The 25,212-nt window shown below is 42.9% G+C and overlaps 1 protein-coding gene across 18 annotated transcripts in view; it reads right to left on the reverse strand.

Annotated features, from left to right (window-relative positions):
- The window catches only part of LOC126992370 (uncharacterized), a 49,752-nt gene that overhangs the window by 20,237 nt on the left and 4,303 nt on the right, over nt 1–25,212 (reverse strand). The window contains exons 2-7 of one of the 18 annotated variants that reach the window (XM_050851150.1): nt 15,580–16,240; nt 14,602–14,673; nt 13,758–13,872; nt 13,500–13,545; nt 6,483–6,691; nt 4,252–5,485 (exon numbers count right to left, since the gene is read on the reverse strand). In XM_050851150.1, coding sequence (XP_050707107.1) covers nt 4,621–5,485; nt 6,483–6,658 — 1,041 coding nt within the window. In that variant the 5' untranslated portion in view covers nt 6,659–6,691; nt 13,500–13,545; nt 13,758–13,872; nt 14,602–14,673; nt 15,580–16,240 and the 3' untranslated portion in view covers nt 4,252–4,620. The other 17 variants (XM_050851141.1, XM_050851134.1, XM_050851186.1 and 14 more) reach the window with 17 other exon arrangements.

A 25,212-nucleotide genomic window follows, 5' to 3' on the forward strand; every position in this document is an offset into this window, starting at 1 on the left:
AACAGCAGTACATTCATTGATATGATCAAGTGGCAAAACACAGGAATAACAGAACCACCATTAACAAAGAACATGAGTCAGGAAGAAATAACAAAACTTATTCAGACAGGAGGCATGCTATCATCACACTACAAAGATATCCCCTGTCACACACAAGCTGTTGAAAGATTAATTAAATTAGTAACAGAAGCATCAGAACATGTTTGCGGAGAAGCAGAAAGAGAAGGATTCATTAAGAATACATTGGAGTCAAGGAAGAATATGCCTAAGTTTGACACAAAGAAGCAATTTAAGATCTAAGTAAATCCAGCAATGGTAGGGTGGCTGGGCTGGAGAATGGGTGGAACTCGATACACAGCCACCTCCTCGTGGTGAGTTCTGGGCTATTTTTTATTTACAATATGTAAATGAGAAATAGGCGAAGAGCTGTGTCTTAATACTTATTCTAGATATACCTTAACGAGCTAAAAAAAAAAAAAAAAAAAAAAAAAAATCTTTAAGTCCCCCCCTCCATTTAAGGGAGGCTAGTAACTGTGTGTGTGTGTGTGTGTTATGCGGCTAAAGTGATCCTCTGTACTTTTATCAGTAGATTTTAGCGATTTTGTAATTTTCCTTTGTAGTATTCTTCGAACTGACATCCCTTGCAATATAAAAAATAAATATAATTACTAAATATTTAAAATTGACGTGGCGGGAACAGAAGATATTAACTGATCTCGATGAAATTTTACACAGATAAAGTATAAGTGTTGTAAAACAACTTAAGAACTAGCCATATGAAAGTTTCTTTGTATTTGATTTTTGGGAATTTTTTAAAATTTGTCTCAAAAAAATCGAAATTTTCAATATTTCAAGCACGCTATGGGACAGAAGATATATTTGTACAGCCTCCATATTTAGTATGCTATTAATATGCAACTCGAAAACAATATTGCACACTAGCCACAAGCATTTCATAATAAGTTGTAAAAATGGGGTATTATGTGAAGTTTACCCATTTTAGACCCTTATTTCTCCAACTTTGATGAGATGGCGGGGACAGAAGATACTGTCCTAGAGAAAAATGCTTTTAACACCATTTTTTTCTCACCATTTGGCACCTTTTCCACACTAGCCACAAATGAATTTCAAAAAAAGTTAAAAAACGCTCCACCCTACTGTGCATCACCCCCTGCTTCGAGGACTACCACACAAAGTTGAACTTCTAAGTGCAAAATACTTGCGTGTGAACTGTAAATATTGTGTACATAAATAACTGTGTCAATAATTATATATATATATATATATATATATATATATATATATATATATATATATATATATATATATATATATATATATATATATATATATATATATATATATATATATATATATATATATATATATATATATATATATATCAACCTCGATTTGCGGACCTCCATTTGCCGGATTTTGGATTTGCCGGACAAGAGTCCGTGGGGTAAAAAAAAAAAAAAGTCCGGGACAAGTCGATTTCAAACTACCGCGCCAGACAAAGTTCGCAAATCGGGCACTAGATGGCAGCGCGGCGGACATACACGTCTAGTACTGGACTGTACACAAGTCTGCCGCGTCACACGAGTGTTGTGCTTACGTGCTTGTCGTGGATACACCTCTTCACAACGATGCCACCCAAAAACCCACCAAAGAAAGTAACCAAGCGTACAGCTAAACCTGTGCACCTTTCTGTGTCGCAAAAACTGGAACTTTTACGTAAAATAGATGGAGGAATGAGTGTTGCCCAAGTCTGCGAGCTGTATGGGGTGAAAAAACAGACAGTTTCGGACATAAAAAAAGCTAGAGGAAAGTTAGAAAATTATGCAGTTAAATTTGCTGTGTCGGGAAAGGGTGATGCAACTAGAAAGCATATGAAAGACCCGAAATGTGTTGAACTTGATTTGGCAGTGTACAAGTGGTATACCCAGGAGCGTGCATGTGGGGTGGAAGTGAGGGAGTGGAGTTGGCGCTAGTGCTGCTAAGCTTGCTGCCCACATGGGTATTGAGTTCAAGGCCAGTGATGGGTGGCTCTGGCGCTTCCGCAGGCGCCATGGCATCCGCAATCTGGCTGTGACAGGTGAGGCTGAAAGTGCCGATGCTGAAATGATTGAACCTTTCCGTGATGAGTTGATGAAACTTATTAATGATGAAGATTTATCCATGTCACAAATATATAATGTTGATGAAACTGGTATGATGTGGCGGGCCTTACCAAGAAACACTCAGGCTGGGATGCATGAAAAGAAAGTGAAAGGAAAGAAGGTGAGTAAGGAACGCCTATCAGTGCTTTGTGGAGGAAATGCGTCTGGTACTCATAGGCTTGACAGTCGTGGGGAAGGCAGCTAAACCCCGGGCTCTCAAGGATATTATGGACAAGTTACCTGTCCATTATTATAACTCATCTAAGGCATGGTTCAACTCTCATATCTTTACTGATTATTTTCAACATCACTTAGTTCCGGAAGTGAAAAACTATCAAGAGAAAGTGCTCAAAATAAGACCGGATGACGTGAAGGCTTTAATATTGCTTGACAATGCTCCGCCCACCCTTCCTCAGATGTGTTAAAAAGTGCTGACGGAAGATAAAAGCTATGTTTCTGCCCAAGAACACTACCTCCTTGATCCAGCCTATGGATCAAGGAGTTATAAGTGCGTTTCAAGAGGATTTACCTACGTAAATACCTGGATGACGTGTTGGTTGTGCTGGAGACAGAGGATGATGCAGTTGAGGATACTAGAGGCAAGAGAACGTTGGCTAACATAAAAAACTACAACATAAGAGCTGCTATTTATAACATGTATGAGGCCTGGAGAGAAATGAAACACACAACATTTACTAATGCCTGGAAGAAACTTATGAAGGATGAAGATTACTGCGCCGATTTTGAAGGCTTCGAGGCTACAGACTTTCACCAGCTACTGAAAAAGTCTGGGGAAGAGGAAGTAACAGTGGATGACGTGGATGAGTGGTTGGAAGAAAATGATCAAACACAAGGAAATGAAATTCTCAACACTGAACAAATAGTAGCGGCTGTGACGGGTGAGGAGAGCGACAGTGAGGATAGTGACTCAGGTGAGGTGAAACCTACAGTAAAGATGAGCGTCGTTCGTGAATGTGCTGATGTCTTACTTAAGTTTGTTGAAGATTGCTCTCGGCAAGACATCCAGATTCACTATGATCAACTTCGCCTGCTTCGATCTAAAATCATTCGTATGCAACACGAGTCTGGCAGACAGACTTTGATAAAAGAGTTCTTCAAAGTGAGCAAGCCTGACACCACTGCCACCGCCACTGCCACCGCCACTACCACCACTGCCAACACTGCCACCGCCACTACCACCACTGCCACCGCCACTACCACCACTGCCACCACCACCACTACCACCTCTCCTCAACCAGGCCCTAGTGGTGAACATCTCAGGTCACATGACTCGAGTATGGAAGTCGTGTCTGATTCTGAGTAGACGAAACTACTGAAGCCGCCACTAGACCACACGGGATCAGATATCTACCATCAATATATCTACAGTAAGGTAAATGCTAATAAAAAAAACAGTACAGTACCTGTATATAGTATATGTATGTTGTATATGTGCATGTTGTAGAAGGTAATATATTATATTACAGGACAGTATAGGACAGCTATGCGAGGTGTAGTCCGGGGGTGGGTTGTGTTTCCCGGACATATATAGGGTAAAGTCCGGCAAGGGGGTAGACCCCCGGACATTTGCCATTCCCGGACAAGCCTTCCCCCCTTTTAGTCCGGCAAATCGAGGGTTGAGTGTATATATATATATATATATATATATATATATATAATATATATATATATATATTTATATATATATATATATATATATATATATATATATATATATATATATATAAGTGTGTGTGTGTGTGTGTTAGCTTTAAAAAAACAGAGAGAAAAGACTCTGTATGTCATGTATAAAGTGTACATAAAGTGTATATGTGAAGCAACAAGTGGTTTTTTTTTTTTCAGAGAAAAGACTCTGCATGTCATGTATATAGTGTAAATAAAGTGTATATATGAATTACTGTGTTTTTTTTTACGAGAAGAGACTGTATGTCAGGTATATAGTGTAAATAAAATGTATATATGATGCACTGTGTAAAAAGTGTGGAACTACAAAACCGCGCTGAAACGGAGTGGCGGGCACAGCCGCATGAACTCGCTCTCGGCTGAGCGGGGCTGGACGGGTGGGGCGGGCTGCGGGTGAGATGAAGGGGGTACACTTCTAAGCTACGGAAAGGGGAATGACAACATTTTTTATGGTTTTGGGATAGATTCGAGTGTTTTGAAAGAAAAAAAAAAAATTTGCACATAGTGCGGTATGGGGTGTACTAGTTTTCTCGCCATAGCGCGGTACTCAGAGGGTTAAAGATAGAAAGGACAGGATCTGTTGAACGACTTGAGGGTGGGTGGGCTGAACAGCAGACAGGGACTGAAGGGCAGGCTTAGAATCACAAATAATGGCAGCATTTACTCCCCTTTGACAAACGAGGCTGACGGCATCTAGTATGGCACATAGCTCACACAATGTGGAGCTGGAGTGGTCACGGAGGCGACGGCCAACTCATCCCCCAGGAGGAGGCTCCAAGTCAGGAGAGAAGAGTGCACAACCAGCCGCACCGTCCGATTGCAGTGACCCGTCAGTGTAGAGGCAGTGTGGAGCTGTGATGGAGGACATCACTGTTGCTACGTGTTCCAGGGCCAACTGCAGCTGTAAGGGAGGCGGGTCCGACTTGGATGCAGGAGTTAGGCTTACCTCTGGCATTGGCAACAGCCATGGGGGCGGGCCTGGGGGAACGTCAGCAGCAGGAATATCCAAATCAAGACTGCGCATCAAGGAAGAGACAGACCGAATAAGGGCGCGACCAGCGGGCAATATAGGAGGAACAGGTCGAGCGGGTCCAAGCGACATCCTGATCAGCTGCGAGTAGTGGGGCGAGAGATGTGGGAAATGGAGGCACTTAACAGTGAGGCGAGTGACATTAGAATAAATTCTCTCGACCAAGGGTGGAAGACGTAGCTCGCATTGCATATTTTCAATCCTGGTAGACATGGGACACCTGAGAATGACTCTCATCGCTCTCTTCTGAACAATTTCTAAGGGCTCTAAAGTAGTTCGGGGAAGTTGTACCAAGGCAGGGGAGAGGTAATCAACAACAGAGCGAATGAAAGTAATATATATGGTCCTGGCCACAGGAATGGAGATGCCCGAAGAGTTGTTAGTGAGCCACTGGAGAGGTTGAAGCCGTCTCTGGAGGCAATCCAACAAGTCATGGGTGGGAGGATGGGTCTGACGCCCGGCGGGGAAGACTGTTGAGATCTTGACAGGTGCGCCAAGGTAACAGTACTGGGTACACAAGGGAATGACAGTCCCTCCAACGGTGAAGTCTGGCAGAGCGGCAGGAAGGCGGCAGGAAAATATCCTGCTCCTATCAGGAGAGACAATGACACCACAGTTAGAGGAGGACATGGAGAGGAGGCAAGAAACAGCTGAAGATCCCTTGGTGAAGTGGAATGAACACATATATCATCAGCGTAACATGTAATCGTAATACCAGGAATGTCAGGTAGAGAAGTGAGTAGCCGATGCATCAAAATATTAAACAAAAACAGACTTAGAACACCCCCTTGAGGCGTGCCAAGGAGAAAACTTCTTGAATGACTGCTCCTCACTCCTCAGCCACTGCCGTCGTCTGTTTGTTTACACGCAGCCGTTCGGTACCCACGTACCCACACTCGTACTCACAACCGTTTTCCATTCATACGGATAACCAACAACTCGCTCCCGGTTGGGCATACGGGCAACAGCGGTTGCCCATAGCCCCAATGGTTGGACACCGCCTTTTAAGGCAGCATGCATGACGCTGACGGTAGGTAGACGTGACCCGTACATGTCAAAGCAGCACAAAACTCGTGGCGGTAATGCGCGAAAGTCGGGATGGTAAGAATTTAGGACTAAGCGCTATACTCGAGGATCACTAAACTCAGATAGTGCGAAACTCAAGAGGGTACTGAATTACTAATAGCACTGGCTGTAAGCCATAGCTCAGTGAGTTCCTGTAGCTTATGTGGGAGGCGGAACATCTCAGAATACCGAGTTCAACTGCACCAACAAGACTCTTGGTACCAAACGCCTTTCCTCCACCTTGACGAGGGCAAAGACACGGATCGCAGAGGAAGGGGTGGCAAGTCTCAAGTGTTCATTTCTTATTCAAGCAGCCTAACAAGTGTCACTAGCACTGGTCACAAAGAATGGCGCATCCACGCCACTTGTAAACAAAACACAAAATGTTGAAGGTCACGGCAAGATCAAAAGTTCAGGACCAGATCAAAAGGTTCAAGTCACTCTTCCTTCAGCGCAAGAGGACGCACAACACCACACTACACTTCACTGCTCTACACTGCACCAACGCCATACAGACTTACACGTCACTACAACACTTGGGAATCTTTGGCGTGGCGCTGTGTCTACGATAACCCGGCCAGCCCAACACAGGCAGTACGTACACCGGCGGCTGGCGGCTGTGGCTCTGCTCCCCGATGGCTGCTGGGTTACTGACGCCGGTGGGGGCACGCTGCAGCATCGCCCGGTGTGCCTTCATCTCCTCCAGCCTCTCGCGCCTGAAGAACCCTTTCTGTGCGGAGGGGAGGCTGTGTTAGTACATGTGTTTGTTACGACTGATGCAGCTGGACCTAAATTTCTGCATGGTGAGGGGAGACTTTGTTGGTACAGTCACATCTCGATAAACACGAGTTTAAATAACGCGTTTTTGATTTAACAAAAGTTGATATTTGACCCCTTCACTACGGCCGGGCCAAAACAGTGCCCCGCGCCGTATGCAAGGTCGCTGCGCGCGCCAAATTTCAAATGTCTCTACTGAATATAACAACTTTTTAGCCACAAACTCGACATAATCATCATGTATTATATATGAAAACATGCAGAATTAAATGGTGCACATGAAGAAACATAAATTAATTGATAATTTTGAGATGTAAGCATAAATACAGATAAAATAGCTCCTATATTGGCTAAAGCGACCCAGGACGCAGTATGCGCGTCCTCGGATATGGTACGGGGCACGCAAGGACGGACGCAGTATACTCGTCCTCGTGTTGAAGGGATTAAGGAGATACGTTTAACCCGTGGGCTTCGGCTATGGGAACTCCGAGAAGTGGCCAAGAAACGCTGCATTTTGAGACTAAGAAAAGAGCATGGAATGAACATCAGAGTACTCCTCTCATAACCAAAAAGCCGTTAAAAATATTTACTTTAACTCAAACTCCATTATTTTTGGGTGGTGTTTGTTACAAAATAAACAGTCTCGTGACGCGTGGCATCTAGCCAATAGTCGCTTGTTGTCTACTGTAGAGAATTTGACAAGTGATTACTATATGGATAGCTAATTGAGTATGCCATGACTTTACAGCACCACCTATGACAAAAAAGCCCACCTCAAGATCACTCACCCACCACAATGACCTCGGGCATTCATGGTGGGTTGCGCTATGCCACCACTGCCTACAATTAGCTCAAATTAGGTGTTTTATGGCGAGCCCTTTTTAGGGTCCACCGTACCACAGCCACGACTCGTGAAAGCCCTGAAAAAGGTCTGCCATCATTCTAGCTCGGGTTAACTAACACGATATGATCGATTCAACACCCCCTGGAGGTGGAAGGACGGGGTGAGGAGGGAGGAGGTTATCTTTGTCACCAACAGCATGGGTAGTCAAAGGAAGAGGAAGGAGGCAAGTGAGCCAGAGTGAAGGAGGTGAAGGGAGCGCGAGGTGAGAAGGGACAGTGGCCAAGGCATAAAGTATGGTACGGTATGGTACAAAATTACGGTACGGTACAAATCTGAGGACGGCAAAAGTACGGTACGATATTACAGTACGATACTTTTCTAATAGTACGTACGCACGAAAGTTCGATATTTTTTGTACCCTTTTTCGTACCAAGATATAGACGAACACCTGCATCTGTGATAAGGTCATTCAGGTGACTAATGAAGTGAGTGAGGTCAAGTGCTGGCACTCCCGCGGGACCTGGAGTGGAGTGGCAAGGCAGGTAAGTGAGGTCTCGGCCTTCCCAGGGGATTAAGGGTGGAGTGGCAGGCGGTAGCTAAGCAAATAATTTGCTCTGACCTCAAAGCATGTGACGGGTCAGCACAGCAGTTCTTACCAGACCTCCGCACAAGACATGTCGAGACTCGAGAGTCCTGACTCCTGAGTTAAGGCCAGGGTCATAAGGGTTGTGTCTTCTTCCTGGTGTTCTTCACTCAAAGATACATCTTCTATAGTCAGTTCACCCGAGTCTGAAGTGAGCATTATCGGCTTGCGACAGCCTGCACACGGCGTGTCCGATTTTGTGGATACTGTGTGCTAGCCTACGCATGGTAAACAGTCGTGTGTCAATAATGTGCAGGCAGCTATAACAAATACCGTCTATTATAATCGATTTTGAGTTAAAATATATTAGTAATGTCGCAAACAGCTGTTTTTATTAATATAAAGCCAGCTAATTTCATCAGTGGCGGACAGCTTCAAGGCTGTTTAATAATCACAGTCAGCGATCTTGTAAATTAACAAAACAGCTATTTGTGACATTACTAATATTTTTAACTCAAAATCGACTGTAATAGACAGTATTTGTTATTGCTGCCTGCATGTCATTGACACTGACGACTGTTTGCCATGCGTAGGCCAGCACACAGAAGCCACAAAATGGGACACGCTGTGCGGCTGCAGGTTGCCGTTGTGCGACAATGCACACCTCAGACTCGGGTGAACCGACTATAGTCTCCTGTTTATAAGGTAGGATGCTATATATATTTTTTTCTTTTTTTTTCCATGCCTAAGTTTGTATGTTGGTGAATGTTGAATAATGGATGACTTGTTGCATCAGGGTGATGACTCAGCTTGGGCCAAAGCAGCCACTAATAAGCATGAAGTCTCAAGTTGTTGAGAGCTTCAACAACACTCCACGGGTGGGGAGAAGTGAGAATATATGTCATTGGTGGCACTGTCATCCTCACTCTGAGAGAAAAAAAAAAAAAAAAAAAAAAAAAAAAAAAATGCTGGTGGCAGTCGGGCTTCCTGTAACGCAAACCAGCGTTGAAAGGACCTTCTCGGGCTTGCGCTTCATACTGAATGAGCGATGTCTATATCTAAAGGCAGACATAATTGATGCAATAATGTTGCTGCGTTGCAACACATCATGCATCTGTAAATAGGTTTAATTGTATTTCTAAAGTAATACAATTTTCCTAGTTTATTGATATCCATAGTACAGTCGTCCCTCAAATAGTACAGTTTCTAATAGTACGTTTTCGGTTTTATAGGGATTGCCATGGAAGAATGTTTTTAGGACATTTAAGTTTCCCGCTCGTCGCACCAAGTAGCCATGGCATGAGTGGCAACACTGTTCTACAAAAACACCTGCTGAAAGCACCCCAAAGAAAGGTGTTCACTTTGCAGAAGAATTCAGATTTAGAAGTTACGTTTTGGAATGAGCTACGTTGCAGTAGGGACAGCATACCACGTGAATGAGAGCAGTGTTCGCTGTATCTATCACAGTGTAAAAGAAATTCTTGCCGCAGTAACTGCCAGTGCCCCAGGAGTGCTGCTAGAGTGGAGATAAAGACCGTCCTTTTACTAAGCCTCATCGTTGCTATGGTAATGGTGTCTCACTCGCAGTAAAATGGCGTACGCTGATCTTCCTGGCGACGTTTAACATGCATTACTAGCTGTCCTGGTTGATGAACTCCTTACAACAGAAGATGAAAAGGAAGCTGCAGTGGTTATGGGGGCACAGAGAGGTGAAATGCAATGGAAATACTTATATGTGTTTGTTTGGGCCACCATATTTGCTGATGATGTCATCACAGATAAAAAAAGCTCCGCCTCTCAAAGCTGGGAGCCAGAAGACGTGCCGAGTTGGCAATTCGTGCTGCCGCGTCACATTTTGAGAGCACTCAGGACATTCCAAGAGTCCCGATTCCCTCTCTTAAACGCATCCCAGGAGTATCTCTAGGGGGGCTCACTAATTTTATACGGATTTCCGAATAGTACGGGGGCCCTGAGTCCCTAACCCTCGTACTGTTTGAGGGACGACTGTATATTGAATGAAATGAAATATAACCTGTTATAGAAATAATGTAGTGTATACTGCTATACTATATGTGTATGATTTATCATATCAGTGTCATGTATGCATGGTACGAAATTACGGTATGATATTTTAGCATACCAGTACAGTACAAGTGTGATTTACTGGTACGGTACTAAATTACGGTACTGCATTTTTTCTTTGTTGCGAATTACGATAAATCAATCGTACCATACAGTAATACATGCCTTGACAGTGGCCGACGCAGGTGAAGAACAAATTTAAATAAAATGAAAATGTGTGTTTTTGTTGTTTCCGTGACCTACTAATGTATTAATAATGTTTTTTTAAGGTTAGAGTAACAAAATCCCCAAAATAGGCAGACTTTCCCAGTGTCCAGGAATGTAACCTGCCCTATTACCATTGTTTCCTTTGGGGAAATTATGTTTAAATAATGCAATTTTAAATAACACGACATCTCCAGGAAAGTAACCCTCGCGTTAATCGAGAGATGACTGTATGTATATTACTGATGATGCAGCTGGCCCTGAAACTTTGGTGTGGAGAGGGGAGACTTTGCTAGGGGATAACTAGTGACATAGGTAAATTTGCAGATGACACCAAAATAGGACGCACTATTAGGACAGGGGAGGATGCAAGAGCACTGCAGGAGGATCTCAACAAACTGTCAGCTTGGTCAGAGAAATGGCAGATGAATTTTAACATCACCAAGTGTAGCGTACTTACTGTAGGAACATGCAACCCATTACACGGGTATAGTTTAGACTCCACAGCGATAGGCAGATCAGAGTGTGAAAGGGATTTGGGAGTGTTAGTGAACTCTGACCTAAAGCTAAGGAAGCAATGTATTAGTGCGAGGAATAGGGCTAACAGGGTATTAGGCTTTATTAACAGGACGGTAACCAACAGGATAGGGTAGGCGGTGGCTGAATGGATAGCGTGACGGCCCCGCATTAAGAAGGACGCGAATTCAATCCCCACCCGGTGCCACCAAGCTGGGATTTTTCAGCCGCCGCCGAGTGGCTTAAAACTACCCACATGCTGTCTAGAAGACCACCTATGAACCCAGACTCTAGATTCTAGGATTAAAGATGAGCTCTGGGAGGGCAGCATGAGTCAATGCAAGATGGCGCCACTACAAACACTCGCCTGCGCCAGAACGGGCTGGGCCGACCATGAGGAACCACCGGGAAGAAGCCTTGGACCGACCATCAGGATCCACCGGGAAGAAGCCTACCGGCGCAATAGGCCACAACGTAAAAAAAAATATATATATATAAAAAAAAAAAAAAAAAAAGTCATCCTCAGACTCTATTTAGCGTTAGTTAGGCCACATTTAGATTATGCTGTCCAGTTTTGGTGCCCACACTACAGAATGGATATCAACTTGCTAGAATCAGTTCAGAGGAGGATGACCAAGATGATTCAGGGGCTGAGGAACCTCCCATATCAAAATAGGCTGAAACATCTAAACTTACATTCACTAGAAAGCCGAAGAGTGCGGGGAGATCTGATAGAAGTATTCAAATGGGTCAAGGGTTACAACAAAGGCGATATAAGTAAAGTACTGAGAATTAGCCAGAAGGATAGAACACGCAGTAATGGATTTAAATTAGAAAAGTATAGATTTAGGAGAGACATGGGCAAGCATTGGTTTAGCAATAGGGTGGTGGGGGAATGGAATAGACTCAGCAATCACATAGTTAGTGCAGGGACGATAGCTTGTTTTAAGAGTAGACTGGATAGCTACATGGACGAGGATGACAGGTGGCAGTGAGGTGTGGGTGCAGTAGGGAGACAGGGTGCTGGAGCGTAAGCCCGTACTGAAGGTAAACGAGGATCAAGCCTCTACCTGTAACCCCTGAAACTACACCTCACTCATCTTGAGTAGTGGGGGGATTCTGGAGCTGCCCTGTGTAGGCCACCCAGCCTCTTGGAGTTTCCCTATGTTCTTATGTTTCTTTGCAAAACTAAAGACACTATCCCAATCTTTGCAAAACAAGACACTATCCCAATCTTTGCAAAACAAGACACTATCCCAATCTTTACAAAACAAGACACTATCCCAATCTTTGCAAAACAAGACACTATCCCAATCTTTGCAAAACAAGACACTATCCCAATCTTTGCAAAACAAGACACTATCCCAATCTTTGCAAAACAAGACACTATCCCAATCTTTGCAAAACAAGACACTATCCCAATCTTTGCAAAACTAAAGACACTATCCCAATCTTTGCAAAACAAGACACTATCCCAATCTTTACAAAACAAGACACTATCCCAATCTTTACAAAACAAGACACTATCCCAATCTTTGCAAAACAAGACACTATCCCAATCTTTACAAAACAAGACACTATCCCAATCTTTACAAAACAAGACACTATCCCAATCTTTACAAAACAAGACACTATCCCAATCTTTATAAAACAAGACACTATCCCAATCTTTGCAAAACAAGACACTATCCCAATCTTTGCAAAACAAGACACTATCCCAATCTTTGCAAAACAAGACACTATCCCAATCTTTACAAAACAAGACACTATCCCAATCTTTATAAAACTAGACACTATTCCCAATCTTTGCAAAACACAGACACAGTTCTAGTAATCCTGTTCATCCCTAGCCGGCAGGAAAGGATGCTGCTGATTGGCTAGTGGTGGGCGGAGTGTCTCAGGTCTCCTCCAGCCAACAACTCGCGTAGGTTCATAAACTGTTCATGTTTCTTTGCACGGGTCACCTGTTGCACGAGAGGGAAGTTTTGTTGGCATCATTGAATCAAGCAGTGACTGTACAACTACGACACAATTTCCAAAACTGGATAGGGTAAAAAATAAAGTAATTGTGGTGAATACAACCAAGAAAACGTCATGTACTGTTTGTACCACTTGTTACAAAGCCTTCACTGCCTCCTCTTATACTGCACTCTTTATACGTAAAAGCAGAAGGCACCATCTTATGCAGGAGGATTGCAGGTACAAAAAAAATTTCTTCCAAAATTGATTCCATAATTAATGCAAATAATGGTGACAAGCAGTAAGTGGTATAAACATAAAAAGTTATTTACTGAACTTGACACTCTAATTACTTTGTATTTTACCCATTCTAGCTTTGGAAACAGCATTACAGTTGTACAGTCACTGCTTAATCCAACCATGTCAACAAAACTTGCTTCTCCCGTGTAACAGGTGACCCACGCAATGAAATATGAACAGTTTCTGAACCTACGTGAGATGTGGGTGGAGGAGACCTGAGACACTCCGCCCGCCAACAACTGGAACCTGCAAGATGACTGGTCTCAAACTTACGTGAAGAACGTCAGGAAACTGTACTGCCACGGCCACTCCAAGTCAGTCCCGGCGGGAACAGGGGGCGAGGGAGGCACAGGCCAGCCTACCCTGCCTCCGACAGTGTGCAGCAGCGACAACCTTCCTCTTGTTGCCACCTCTGTCGCCTTGTATCACTTCATGGGCCGTCTGCTTCTGTCTGTCAGCATGGTGGCGGCAGGGGGGAGGGAGGCACAGGCCAGCACACCCTGCCTCCGACAGTGTGCAGCAGCGACAACCTTCCTCTTGTTGCCACCTCTGTCGCCTTGTATCACTTCATGGGCCGTCTGCTTCTCTCTCAGTCCTTTCTCAGCATGGTGGCAGCAGGGGGGAGGGAGGCAAAGGCCAGCACACCCTGCCAACAACAAGGTCAGGGAGAGTTGAGGTGAGACTGTTGCTGTGGGATCCAAGTATTGCCTTGGCAGTGACACTTCTGGCATGTTGATATTTCTTTCCTATAATATTCATCTTTTCCTATGTTTCTTTTTTTTTTTTTCAATTTTTATTAAATAACAACTTTCCTGGCCAATTCCTGTCGTCCTTGATGGTTGCAGGCATTCAGAGCTGTTCAATCAGTCATTTAACTTTTTCACCACTTATTGGCGACACAGCCCAAGGGAGGGGGACAGAGCACCATTGTCAAGCAGCCCAGTGCATGCCAGTGCGTGCGCATCCCACCAACAGCTGCCGGGGAGAGGCGCAAACTGTCACCCCTCCGATCAGCAGCCTGGACCCCTGACCGCCAGACCACTGCAGCCCCTCCACACTGGCCGACCTTCCAAAACACAAGACACGTTTTGAGGTTCGTCTTGGACACTTCTGAGGCAGGGCACCACAATGGCCGGAGAGGTGCTGGAAGCACTTGCCTCTGTGGTGCTCTTGGGTGAGGCACACCACTGTAAGGTATTGATTCTTTTGCTGCAGCAAGTGTTTATAAATACATATTCCAGCTGTTGTAGTGTTATGTGACATTCCCTTGACTCACCTTGCAGAGGAGCAAGTAGATCATGTAGGTGTGAGCCTCAAGTGTTTATAAGTACATATTCCAGCTGCTGTAGTGTTATGTGACATTCCCTTGACCCACCTTGCAGAGGATCAAGTAGTTCATGTAGTTGTGAGCCTCAATTGGGCTCCAGGCCCAGTGCAGCTGCCACAGCTGTGGAAAGTCAGCCATTAGTATTTCCCCTTCCACTTCTTCGTGTGGCTCCTCTCCTCCCATCACTTCACAGGCAAACCTTCTTTCTTCTTTATCTTACATGATCACTTTGACCTCTCCCTGTCAGGCTCAGCTGCTGCTAACAACCTGGTCTATATAATTAATGTAGACAGACACAGTTCAGAAGTGGGTCTTCATGTGACTGGCAATGTCACTCTTTGTCTTAAAGAGCTTTCCACAAACATCACACTTGAACTCCCTAATGTCATAGTGCCTGAAGACGTGTTCGTTAAGAGTCCACTTCAAACTGAATCTCTTCCCGCACTCTTCACACTCATGACTTTTAACACCAGTGTGTGTAAGGGTGTGTTTATCAAGGGAACCCTTCTGAATGAATTTTTTCCCACATTCCTTACATTCATAGTTCTTTACACCAGTGTGTGTAAGGGTGTGTTTATTAAGGTTACTCTTCAGGCTGAATTGTTTCCCACATTCCTTACATTCATAGCTCTTTACACCAGTGTGTGTAAGGGTGTGTTTATTAAGGTTACTCTTCCAGCTGAATTGTTTCCCACATTCCTTACATTCATAGTTCTTTACACCAGTGTGTGTAAGGGTGTGTGCATCAAGGTTACTCTTCTGATTGAATTGTTTCCCACATTCCTTACATTCATAGTTCTTTACACCAGTGTGTGTAAGGGTGTGTGTCTTAAGGGTACTCTTCCGGCTGAATTTTTTCCCACATTCCTTACATTCATAGTTCTTTACACCAGTGTGTGTAAGGGTGTGATATCTGAGGCCTTGCCTTGAGGTGAATCCTTTTCCACACTCCAGACACACAAACTTCCTCTCTCCTTTGTTGCTGGAGTTGCCAGCAGCAAGTTGCTTCGCCTGATGACCACTGACCCTCCTGCTGCCTGCAGCAGTCTGCTCCTGCTTGTCCTGGCCACTCATGCTGCTGTCCAGCCCCGCAGGTGAGGCGGCCCCGACCTGTGCGGCGGCTCAGTGTGTTGTGTTGTCCTCGTTCTCTTTTCTCCACACCTGAAGGAAGCCGTTGTTGCTGTGCTGGACTTGGTCGTCAGTGCGGTGAACAGGAAGTGTAGTAGTAGTCACAATCGTAGTACCAGTGACGGCAGCAGGCAGTTTGGGGACAAGGATTCTTCTTCTTCAGTGTTTCGGGGGCTGGTTAGGCCATGGACCACAGCCTCTTCTTCTTCTTCAGTGTTTCAGGGGCTGGTTAGGCCATGGACCACAGCCTCTTCTTCTTCTTCAGTGTTTCAGGGGCTGGTTAGGCCATGGACCACAGCCTCTTCTTCTTCTTCAGTGTTTCAGGGGCTGGTTAGGCCATGGACCACAGCCTCTTCTTCTTCTTCAGTGTTTCAGGGGCTGGTTAGGCCATGGACCACAGCCTCTTCTTCTTCTTCAGTGTTTCAGGGGCTGGTTAGGCCATGGACCATGGCATCTAAAGACCCAAATATACACTCAGCAGCGGCGCCTCAGTGGGTGTGCTCTTGCTCTTGCTGTTCAGGTGACCCGTTGGAGAGTCAGGCCTTCATATCGGCACCACCTGTAAAAAAAAAAAAAAAGAAAAAAAAAAAGACAATCAGTATCTATCAATATCTTCTTATTCCCTATTTCTTGCACACCACATCTTTTCCAGAAAACTTCATGGCTTCTATAATTCTCTCACTTGCTTCAGCACTCAGTCCCAGCAGCAGCAGCAGCATCCATTCCCTCTCCGTTCTTGCAATCCTCCCATTCACATCCCAGCCCGTCTCACTCAGTACCACCCTCACCATCTCCGAGTATCACATGCGCCACAGTTTCATCCACCAAGACCAAGACCAAGACCTGGTACATGGTGAGGTTTGGAAGAGTGTGGCTGTCCCGAGCATTATGTATGGAATGGATGTGATGACGTGGAACGATGGAGAGAAACTGGAAGTGGGGCAGAATAGGGAAGCAAGAATTTCACTGAATGCACCAAGGTTTGCAGCAGTAGAGGCTCTTACGCCAGTAGTACCGTCACCGACGTTTCCCTAACCTCGCAGATGTGCCAGAGCAAAACCTTCTGTGAAACACTTTTATCTGGTAACACTGCTTTCGGTTAATGTTATTAATTAAAATACAAGCCACGTATTTTCGTCAGACTGTGTTATTTTCAATAAAGCAGCCTGATCATTCAATAATCTTTAAAATAACGGCTACATGAGGTCACATTCGTTAACTTTAACCCTTTCCTTGCTAAACGATTGCAGCGAGCGTTAGGCGTATTTGCTGGTGGCGCTTAAACGCCGCTGCATTTCCAGCCGCACTCAAATCTCCTGCGTATGAGTGTTCCAACACTAATTCTCACAACACAGGATTGCCAATTGAGTGGGTTCTTCACTAAATTTGGTGGAAAATCATGTCAGCCCAGCGTGGAAAATCTACGGACGAGCAACTGGTGGATGTTAATTGTTGACCAATATAGCGACATTTTTGCATAGCTTCACCTATCACATGACTGATATTTTGACCAAATAGTTGTAAATTTTGCAGCTGGCAATACTGCCAGCTTGATGATGGGGTGCTGGCCCTGCCAGCACCCCATCATCAAGAGATCTACAGTAGTTGCCTTACGGCTGACCGTCGCGCACATATAAATGTACGTCTTCACAGGCAACACCCCATGAACGTGCCTGTACTTTCGCAGGAGAGGCTTACATTACTGAATCATATAGATCTTGGCCTCCTCTTTCAAATGGTGTTTTTGTTTTTTAGCTGTGATGAATAGTTTTTGAGATACAGTGGTTAAAAGATCCCCTTCTCCAGCTGGGGTGCCCGAGCGTGCCTGAGGGGATAGTCTCGTTGCGAGCGCTTAGCAATGAAAGGGTTAATGCTGTCTGTAGTCACATATGGCCGTCTGCTGGTATGCAATGCAACAAGAAAAGTGATGTGAATATGTCTTAACTTTGTTGCTGAAGGTTTCCATGGCGAATATGATTATATTGAAAAGATATTTGCATGGAAAGATATTGTTGTGCCAAGTCTTTGTGTTCGTGGGAATTCCGTAAACAAACATGTGGGTAGTTCACGAGTCGTACAGCTGGTGGACGCAAAATGTTATTGTAAGGCCTTGTTACATTTGACGAGCATAGAAAACCACCTAAAAATTACGAGTTAAAACACTGCCATCACTTGCAGAATTGGAAGTCCAAACAATCTAAACTGATATCTCAAAGGAAGCCCACAGCCAAAGGATTACTTTAGGCATTTGGGTTTGAGTCTTGGTGCAAAGCCAGATTTATAAGAAATTTATTTAAAAAATTGTACGGGCCGTGAACACCTCGTGTACAAGCTGTGACCCCCTGCTCACAAGCCGTACAGCAATTGAAATAAAAATAAAACCTTCCTGTGGAGAAAAAATATTCTCTGGGGAAGCTCAACAGATATATATATATATATATATATATATATATATATATATATATATATATATATATATATATATATATATATATATATATATATATATATATATATATATATATATATATATATATATATATATATATATATATATATATATATATATATATATATATATATATATATATATATATATATATATATATATATATATATATATATATATATATATATATATATATATATATATATATATATATATATATATATATATATATATATATATATATATATATATATATATATATATATATATATATATATATATATATATATATATATATATATATATATATATATATATATATATATATATATATATATATATATATATATATATATATATATATATATATATATATATATATATATATATATATATATATATATATATATATATATATATATATATAGGGTGAGGTGGACACAACCTGTACTACTAGTGGGAAAATATTAATTAAAAATTTGTATTTGCTCTAACAGGCAAACCAAGGGGTGCATAATACTCCTCAGGAAATGGGCTTCCTCTATGAGTATCTGTTGAGCTTCCAAAGAATATTTTTTCTCCACAGGAAGGTTTTATTGTTATTTCAATTGCTGTTCGGCTTGTGAGCAGGGGGTCACAGCTCGTACACGAGGTGTTCACGGCCCGTACAATTTTGTAAATAAATTTCAGCACGAGAAAGAAGGGTAGCCCTGGAGTAGATTGAAACAACCTGTAGAAGTCCATGCAACTCTGTTTAAACTTTACCTTTCTTACCAGCAATACTTTTAGCGTTGCAATTTTAAGTTGTGTTTTTTTCCAGATGCCCACAACTTGTTCATGAAAGAAGAGACACGTTCAGTGGAAGCATTAGTTCCAGGATGGCACATCATGAACTGAACTGTATCTGACATGCGTTGATGGTTGTTTTTGTCTTTGACATGGGAGAATACTTCTACCCACCGCTGTTACGTATATCATATGAGCATTACTGTTTAGTAATTAGTGGATAGAAAGCTTAAACAAGTGGCACTCAAATCACTCTGTTAATATTATGGTGATTTCTGGTATCTCAGTGTCTCCCTTCCTCTCTATCCCTCCCTTGCGGGGGTCCTGTCCTGCTCCCCCCAGCAGAGCTGAGGTGGTTGGGGTGATCACACTCTTACCAACCCTGCCGAGATTACCCGGTTGCTCAGTGTGAATTGCCGGACCCAACTGTAACGTTGGTTGTTTGAGTGTGTGCAACGCAGGGACGGAGGGGCAACGACAGCCACTACGCTGGGCATCTAATGACACGCGACACTTGTCAACAGACCAGCTGCGGCGGCTGCTAGGTTATATTGGAACAGGTTACAAGAGTATGTGTTAGGGACTTTCCTTACTATCGAGACTAGGGAATTTCCCCTAATTTAGAGATTTTTCTAGGGAAATTTTGGAAGCCCATTTTTCAGTGATTTGGGCTTCCCCCCCAAAAAACAACACTTCTGCACAGGTCCCCAGGTTTGTTTTGGGGGGTAGGGGGGTCTGGGGTGGTGGAGGGGCTGGAGTGGTAATTCTTAAGATTTACGCCGTAAGTTATTTCTCGACACCGCATGCGCGAGCTATTTTCCAGACTTCATACGAAATACCTCCCTGGGAGCTGGTTCTTGACCATGACCACGTTCTCGCAACACTGGTCCGGTCCGAGTTGGCAATGGTCTGAGTAGGCAATGGTGCAAATTACCTAGACATCTTACCTAGACAGGTTCCACGAGAAGGGAACCCCACAAGTGCCAACACGCCAGCAGGATGTATATTTGCGTAATTACTCTTAGCACTAAAACTATTAAGCCTCTGCTGGAAGGTGTGTTGATTGCACTAAGTAAAGACTAGTCATAAAATATATTTACTCATATTAACCTTCTCATGCACCGCAAGTTTCCAATAAGTTTCTGTTCCACTCATCATACATTTCTCAGGCCCGACCTTTTTTTTGCCATGATACTCTACATGCCCGGACGTATTTTACCCTCACAGATATATTGTACCCTCATAAATTTGGTATCAATGGTTTCATAAAGACTTGTACTAGAGCATGCACAAATAAAAATAGAGGAAAATATATATATATATATATATATATATATATATATATATATATATATATATATATATATATATATATATATATATATATATATATATATATATATATATATATATATATATATATATATATATATATATATATATATATATATATATATATATATATATATATATATATATATATATATATATATATATATATACCGTATATACATACATGTAAACAATACAAACTTGTTTCAAGTCTCCGTAAAGAGTATTGTAGACAATAAATCCAAAGTACCAACTCTTCCCCACTCGCTAGCTCAAAATTTTGTGGGCCAACTCTTTTAGACGCATGTGTTTCAAAGCGGAATTTAGTGAGGATTCTTAACCCCTTCGGGACACAAAAAATAATCTCCTGTGGTGGCCAGAACGCAAAAAAATGCCGATTTTCACGTGTGTATTTCATAAAAATTCATTTGTCAAAAGTTTTAGAATTCTTCAAGTGCTTTCTGATGTATACTCAGGATTTCAATTATTTCTACACTTCGCCTAGAAATCAAGGAAAACCGAAAAAAATGACCTTTTTTTTCATCTGACAAAAAATAACTGAACAAAAGTTGTAGAAATGAGGAAATCAAACACAGAAATGCAAAGTAATTTGATAAAAAAATAAATAAATAAATAAATAAAAAAAAAAAAAAATGCAACTACAGGAGGTCTAGAAGTCAGAGGTTGGAGCGAATTTCTGGCGGTCATGTGTACATGCGCTCGGCTTCCTTTGTCACAAGGCAGACGACAGGAGAGGAAGTTTACAGAAGACACAGGTCATGTCAGGCGTGGTGGTGGGGATGAGGGGAAGGGAGGGGGGCAGAGTGCATACCAGGGAGAAGGGTCACTGGAAAATTCCAGCCCGCCCGCCCCTCAGCCACTCCCTGTTTCCCACGTGACTCAAGGGCTCACCTGACATCACCACTAGTGTTTAATGTTTTTTTTTTTTTTTTCTCTCTTCCTGACAACACGACATGGATGAGCGCCGGTGGAAGTGGATGGCTGGGGAGAGGGTGGAGTCTCCCTCCCACCCTCCTCATGGTACGGGTGTGTGACTGTGTGGCTCGGCGTATTTTTGTATGTCTACTGTGTGGGGGTTGCCAGAGTGTTTATCTGAGTAGGGAGGCGGTCAAGGACACTGAGAAAGCGAAGGAAATTTAAAGAAAATGGGCCGTCCATGAACGAGGCCCCGCGACGGTAAATCACCGTTTGGCCGCAGGCGGGACGGGCGTCCCTAAGGGGTTAAGGTATCCTCAAAATCCTCAAACGCCTATTAGTTCCCAAGTTACACCGAGAAAACTGTATTTTTTCCTCTCCCGTCAGAGTAGGCAAACAAATAAAAATAGCTCAAAGCTCCTCATCTACACTCCTTAGAAAGGTTGCCGTATGTTACCATTAAGAAACTTATCCCAACAAATGACGCTCCCAAATTTGATGCATTTTCACCCAAAACTTAATTTTTAATAAATTTTTAAAAATTTTGTGACGCATTTCCGTCATCGGCGCCAGGACCTTTTACCCTTTGATGACACGAAACGCGTCATCGTGCGCGAGAGGGTTAATATAAGTGAAATAAGTATTTATATTTATATTTCTGTAAGTAAAATAAAGTAATTTAGAGTTGATATGTTTTGTGACAAGAAGTGTTTAGGAACTATAGTTAAAAATGAGATCATAAGAATTATATATGAAAATACATTGGTATTAGTGTGTAAGGGTTAATATTCATATAGTCTTAGACTGAGGTACTCTGCTAGTTTTCTCTTAAATACAGTTAAGGATGTTGACAGGATAACTGTGTCTGGCAGGCTATTCCACGAAGCAATCACTCGGACTGAGAAGTATCGCCTATGTATTTCTGTGTTGCTGTGGGGTAGAAATATTTTGTGTGAATTTCCATGGGTGTTAGAGGATGTCTGGAGGGAAATAACTCAGAGGGTTGCACAGGAGAGGCCATTAAAAATCTTCCAGACCTTAATTATATACGTCAGCTCTAAGCAGTCTGCCATGCACAGAGAAGAGACCCAAGGCATCCAGTCAGGAGGCATAGTCAAGATGCATAAGTCCAACAATCTCCTTGGTCCATCGTCGTTGGACTCTCTCAAGCACGTCAGTATCACCTACACACCCCGTGTGCCATACAACTGAGCAAAATTCCAGCACAGGACGGATATGAGAGGTGAGAAGAGATTTCATAAACTCAGGCTCACGGTTAACTGTGCTCTTAAGTAAATTTGACGAAATTCCTGCAGATGTATTTGCAAGCGAGCATACGTGGAGATGAAACTTCAACGAAGTATCCGCTTGAACCCCTAAATCTGATGCAGACTGCACAAACTGTAAAGGATTTCCTCTAATATAGTGGTCCGAGTACGGGCCAAGATTTGGAGCAGATCCTCGGCAGAACCTAGGAACATGAGTCTTGTCTGAGGTGAGCCTGAGCCCCCACGATTCCGCACGTGACACCAGTAGGTCTACATCTCTCTGCACAGAAGCAATGTCTAACAATGTAAGAGAAGGCGTAGTCTTATTTATCTTTTGGTATATTTTCAGATCAGCGAAAATTTTGTATTTACAGGTCAGACTGTGAGCCACAAAGTAAATATAAATGAGAAAAAAGGTTGGTCCAAGGACAGACCCTTGGGGAACTCCACTAGTTACATGCGTAGAATCACTCTCAGAACCCCCAACCACAACCCTCATTACTCTTCCGTTCAGAAACCCACGTATCCAAGAGAGTAAGGGATCCCCTATACGGATGTGGGAGAGCTTGCTGATCATAATGTTATGATTAACCCCTTCACTACAGCCGGGCGAAAACAGCGCCCCGCGCCGTGTCTAGGATCGCTGCGCACGCCAAATTTCAAATGTCTCTATTGAATATAACAAGTTTTCAGCCATAAACTCAACATAATCATCATGTATTATATATGAAAACATGCAGAATTAAATGGTGCACATAAAGAAGCATAAATTAATTGATAATTTTGAGATGTAAGCATAAATATAAGGATAAAATAACTCTTCTATTGGCCAAAGTGAGCCAGGATGCAGTATGTGCGTCCTCGGATATGGTACGGGGCACGCAAGGACGCAGTATATGCGTCGTCGTGTTGAAGGGGTTAACAAGGTCAAACACTTTACTAAAGTCAAATAGTATTAGGTCGACCATATGCCTCTGATCAAGCCAGCAGGTGGTGTTATCGTATGTTAAAAGGAGTTGATCATCAACTGAGTGAGCCTTACGGAAGCCAAGCTGATTAGAATCTGATAAGTTATTATCCATGAGGAAAGATTGTTCACAATAATACACTCGAGACACTTGCAGGATACTGAAGTGAGACTTATTGGTCTGTAATTAAGAGGGGAAGAACACACACCTTTCTTAAAGATGGGGACTACTTGGGAAGACTTCCAGACTGATGGGAGTTCACCAGTTTGGACTGACTGATGGAAGAGCCAGAGAAGGGGGTATGAAAGGGATGAGGAGCAGTGTTTGAGCAAACAAGGGTGGATACCATCAGGCCCCATATTGCTGGAAGGATTTAGATCACGCAGTGTATTGGCGACATCAGACAAATTTATAACTAAGTTACTCAAGTTACCTTCAAAGTGCTGGTGCTCTACTGGATTTTCAGGGGCACTGGTAGAATATACAGAAGAGAATGCCTTAGTAAACAAATCTGCCATTTCTGGGTTGGAAGAACAAATTTCACCCAAGGGTTGTTTAAGAGGTCCTATAGTGGGTCGTTCCATTTTCTTATTACGGATGTAAGCATGAAACAACTTAGGCTTAGCCTTTAGGTTAGAGATCAGGTGGGAATCATAGACTTTCTGGGACTGATGGGAATAGCTTCTATACTCGTAGTTTACATCTAGAAAGGAGGACAAGGCTATCTGGACAACATCTGAGATCCTACCCCATGACTGTCGCATTGCCTTATAATGAACCCACACATTGTGACGCCTCCTGACCAGCTCAGCCGGTGGTTTAGATTTCCAAGGGACTATAGGCAGTCACGGGCCACTCTGCTAGGAACGTACAGTGAAACCGTTGCTTGCAGTATTTCTAGAAGTCTATTAGGGGTGAACCCCGCAATCTGGGGTGCCTTGTCCTCCAGCTGGCCCTTGGGGGTCCGCACATTGTCAGTCTGGGCAGCCTTGTCCTCAGGTTGGCTTCCATCTATACGGTCCTGTCCTCCTTTGCTGACAGCTGCAGTATTAATCTACCCCATTCCCGTTCCCTGCCCATCCCTTTCTCTTGGCCATATACCGTAGTGTAAAGCCTCCCCATGTGGTTGGGGTTGCTTTACGCCACCCCGTGAGGGTGCGGATGGGGTGGGAAAAGTGTTGACTCCACGGGGTAGAGTGCAGGACATCTTCGGCCTTTCCTTCGTATATTTCATGAGTAAGTAGTGTTCTATTTGTTATTATAGAAGGACATATATTGAAAAGTATCAGAATATTTGTATGACTGATATTATATTGCAAACTTTGCTAAAGTTAATATATATTTTTTAGTTTGTAAAGACTCTGGTGTTTCCATTTGACTGTAAACGTACAGTTATTCCTGAATGTTCATTTATAATTGTCCCCAAGAATGGCAAAAGACAGCAGACTGATGACTAAATATGGCATTATTATGGGAATACTTAACATATATACCATAAAAAATAGCATTTCTTGGCGACCACCTTGATTTAAGACAAAAATGCCATAAATGACACGACCTGGCAACCCCTATGTGGCTGCCCAGGCGTGTGACGAGTCATGGCTACCAACCTGTCTCATAAATTAACTTACCCGCGTTACTTGTTATTTTCTTGTAGATCAACAACGCTATTGTTTTGTTTTATGATATATAATGTATATGAATACAATGGTGTGTAAAAAATATATTATTTATTTTGTTTTCTGTAATTATTGATTTGAAAGTGCTGCCAACATTATTATGACCTGCGGAT

This window comes from Eriocheir sinensis, chromosome 7 (genome assembly GCF_024679095.1).
Source record: "Eriocheir sinensis breed Jianghai 21 chromosome 7, ASM2467909v1, whole genome shotgun sequence".
NCBI lineage: Eukaryota > Metazoa > Arthropoda > Malacostraca > Decapoda > Varunidae > Eriocheir > Eriocheir sinensis.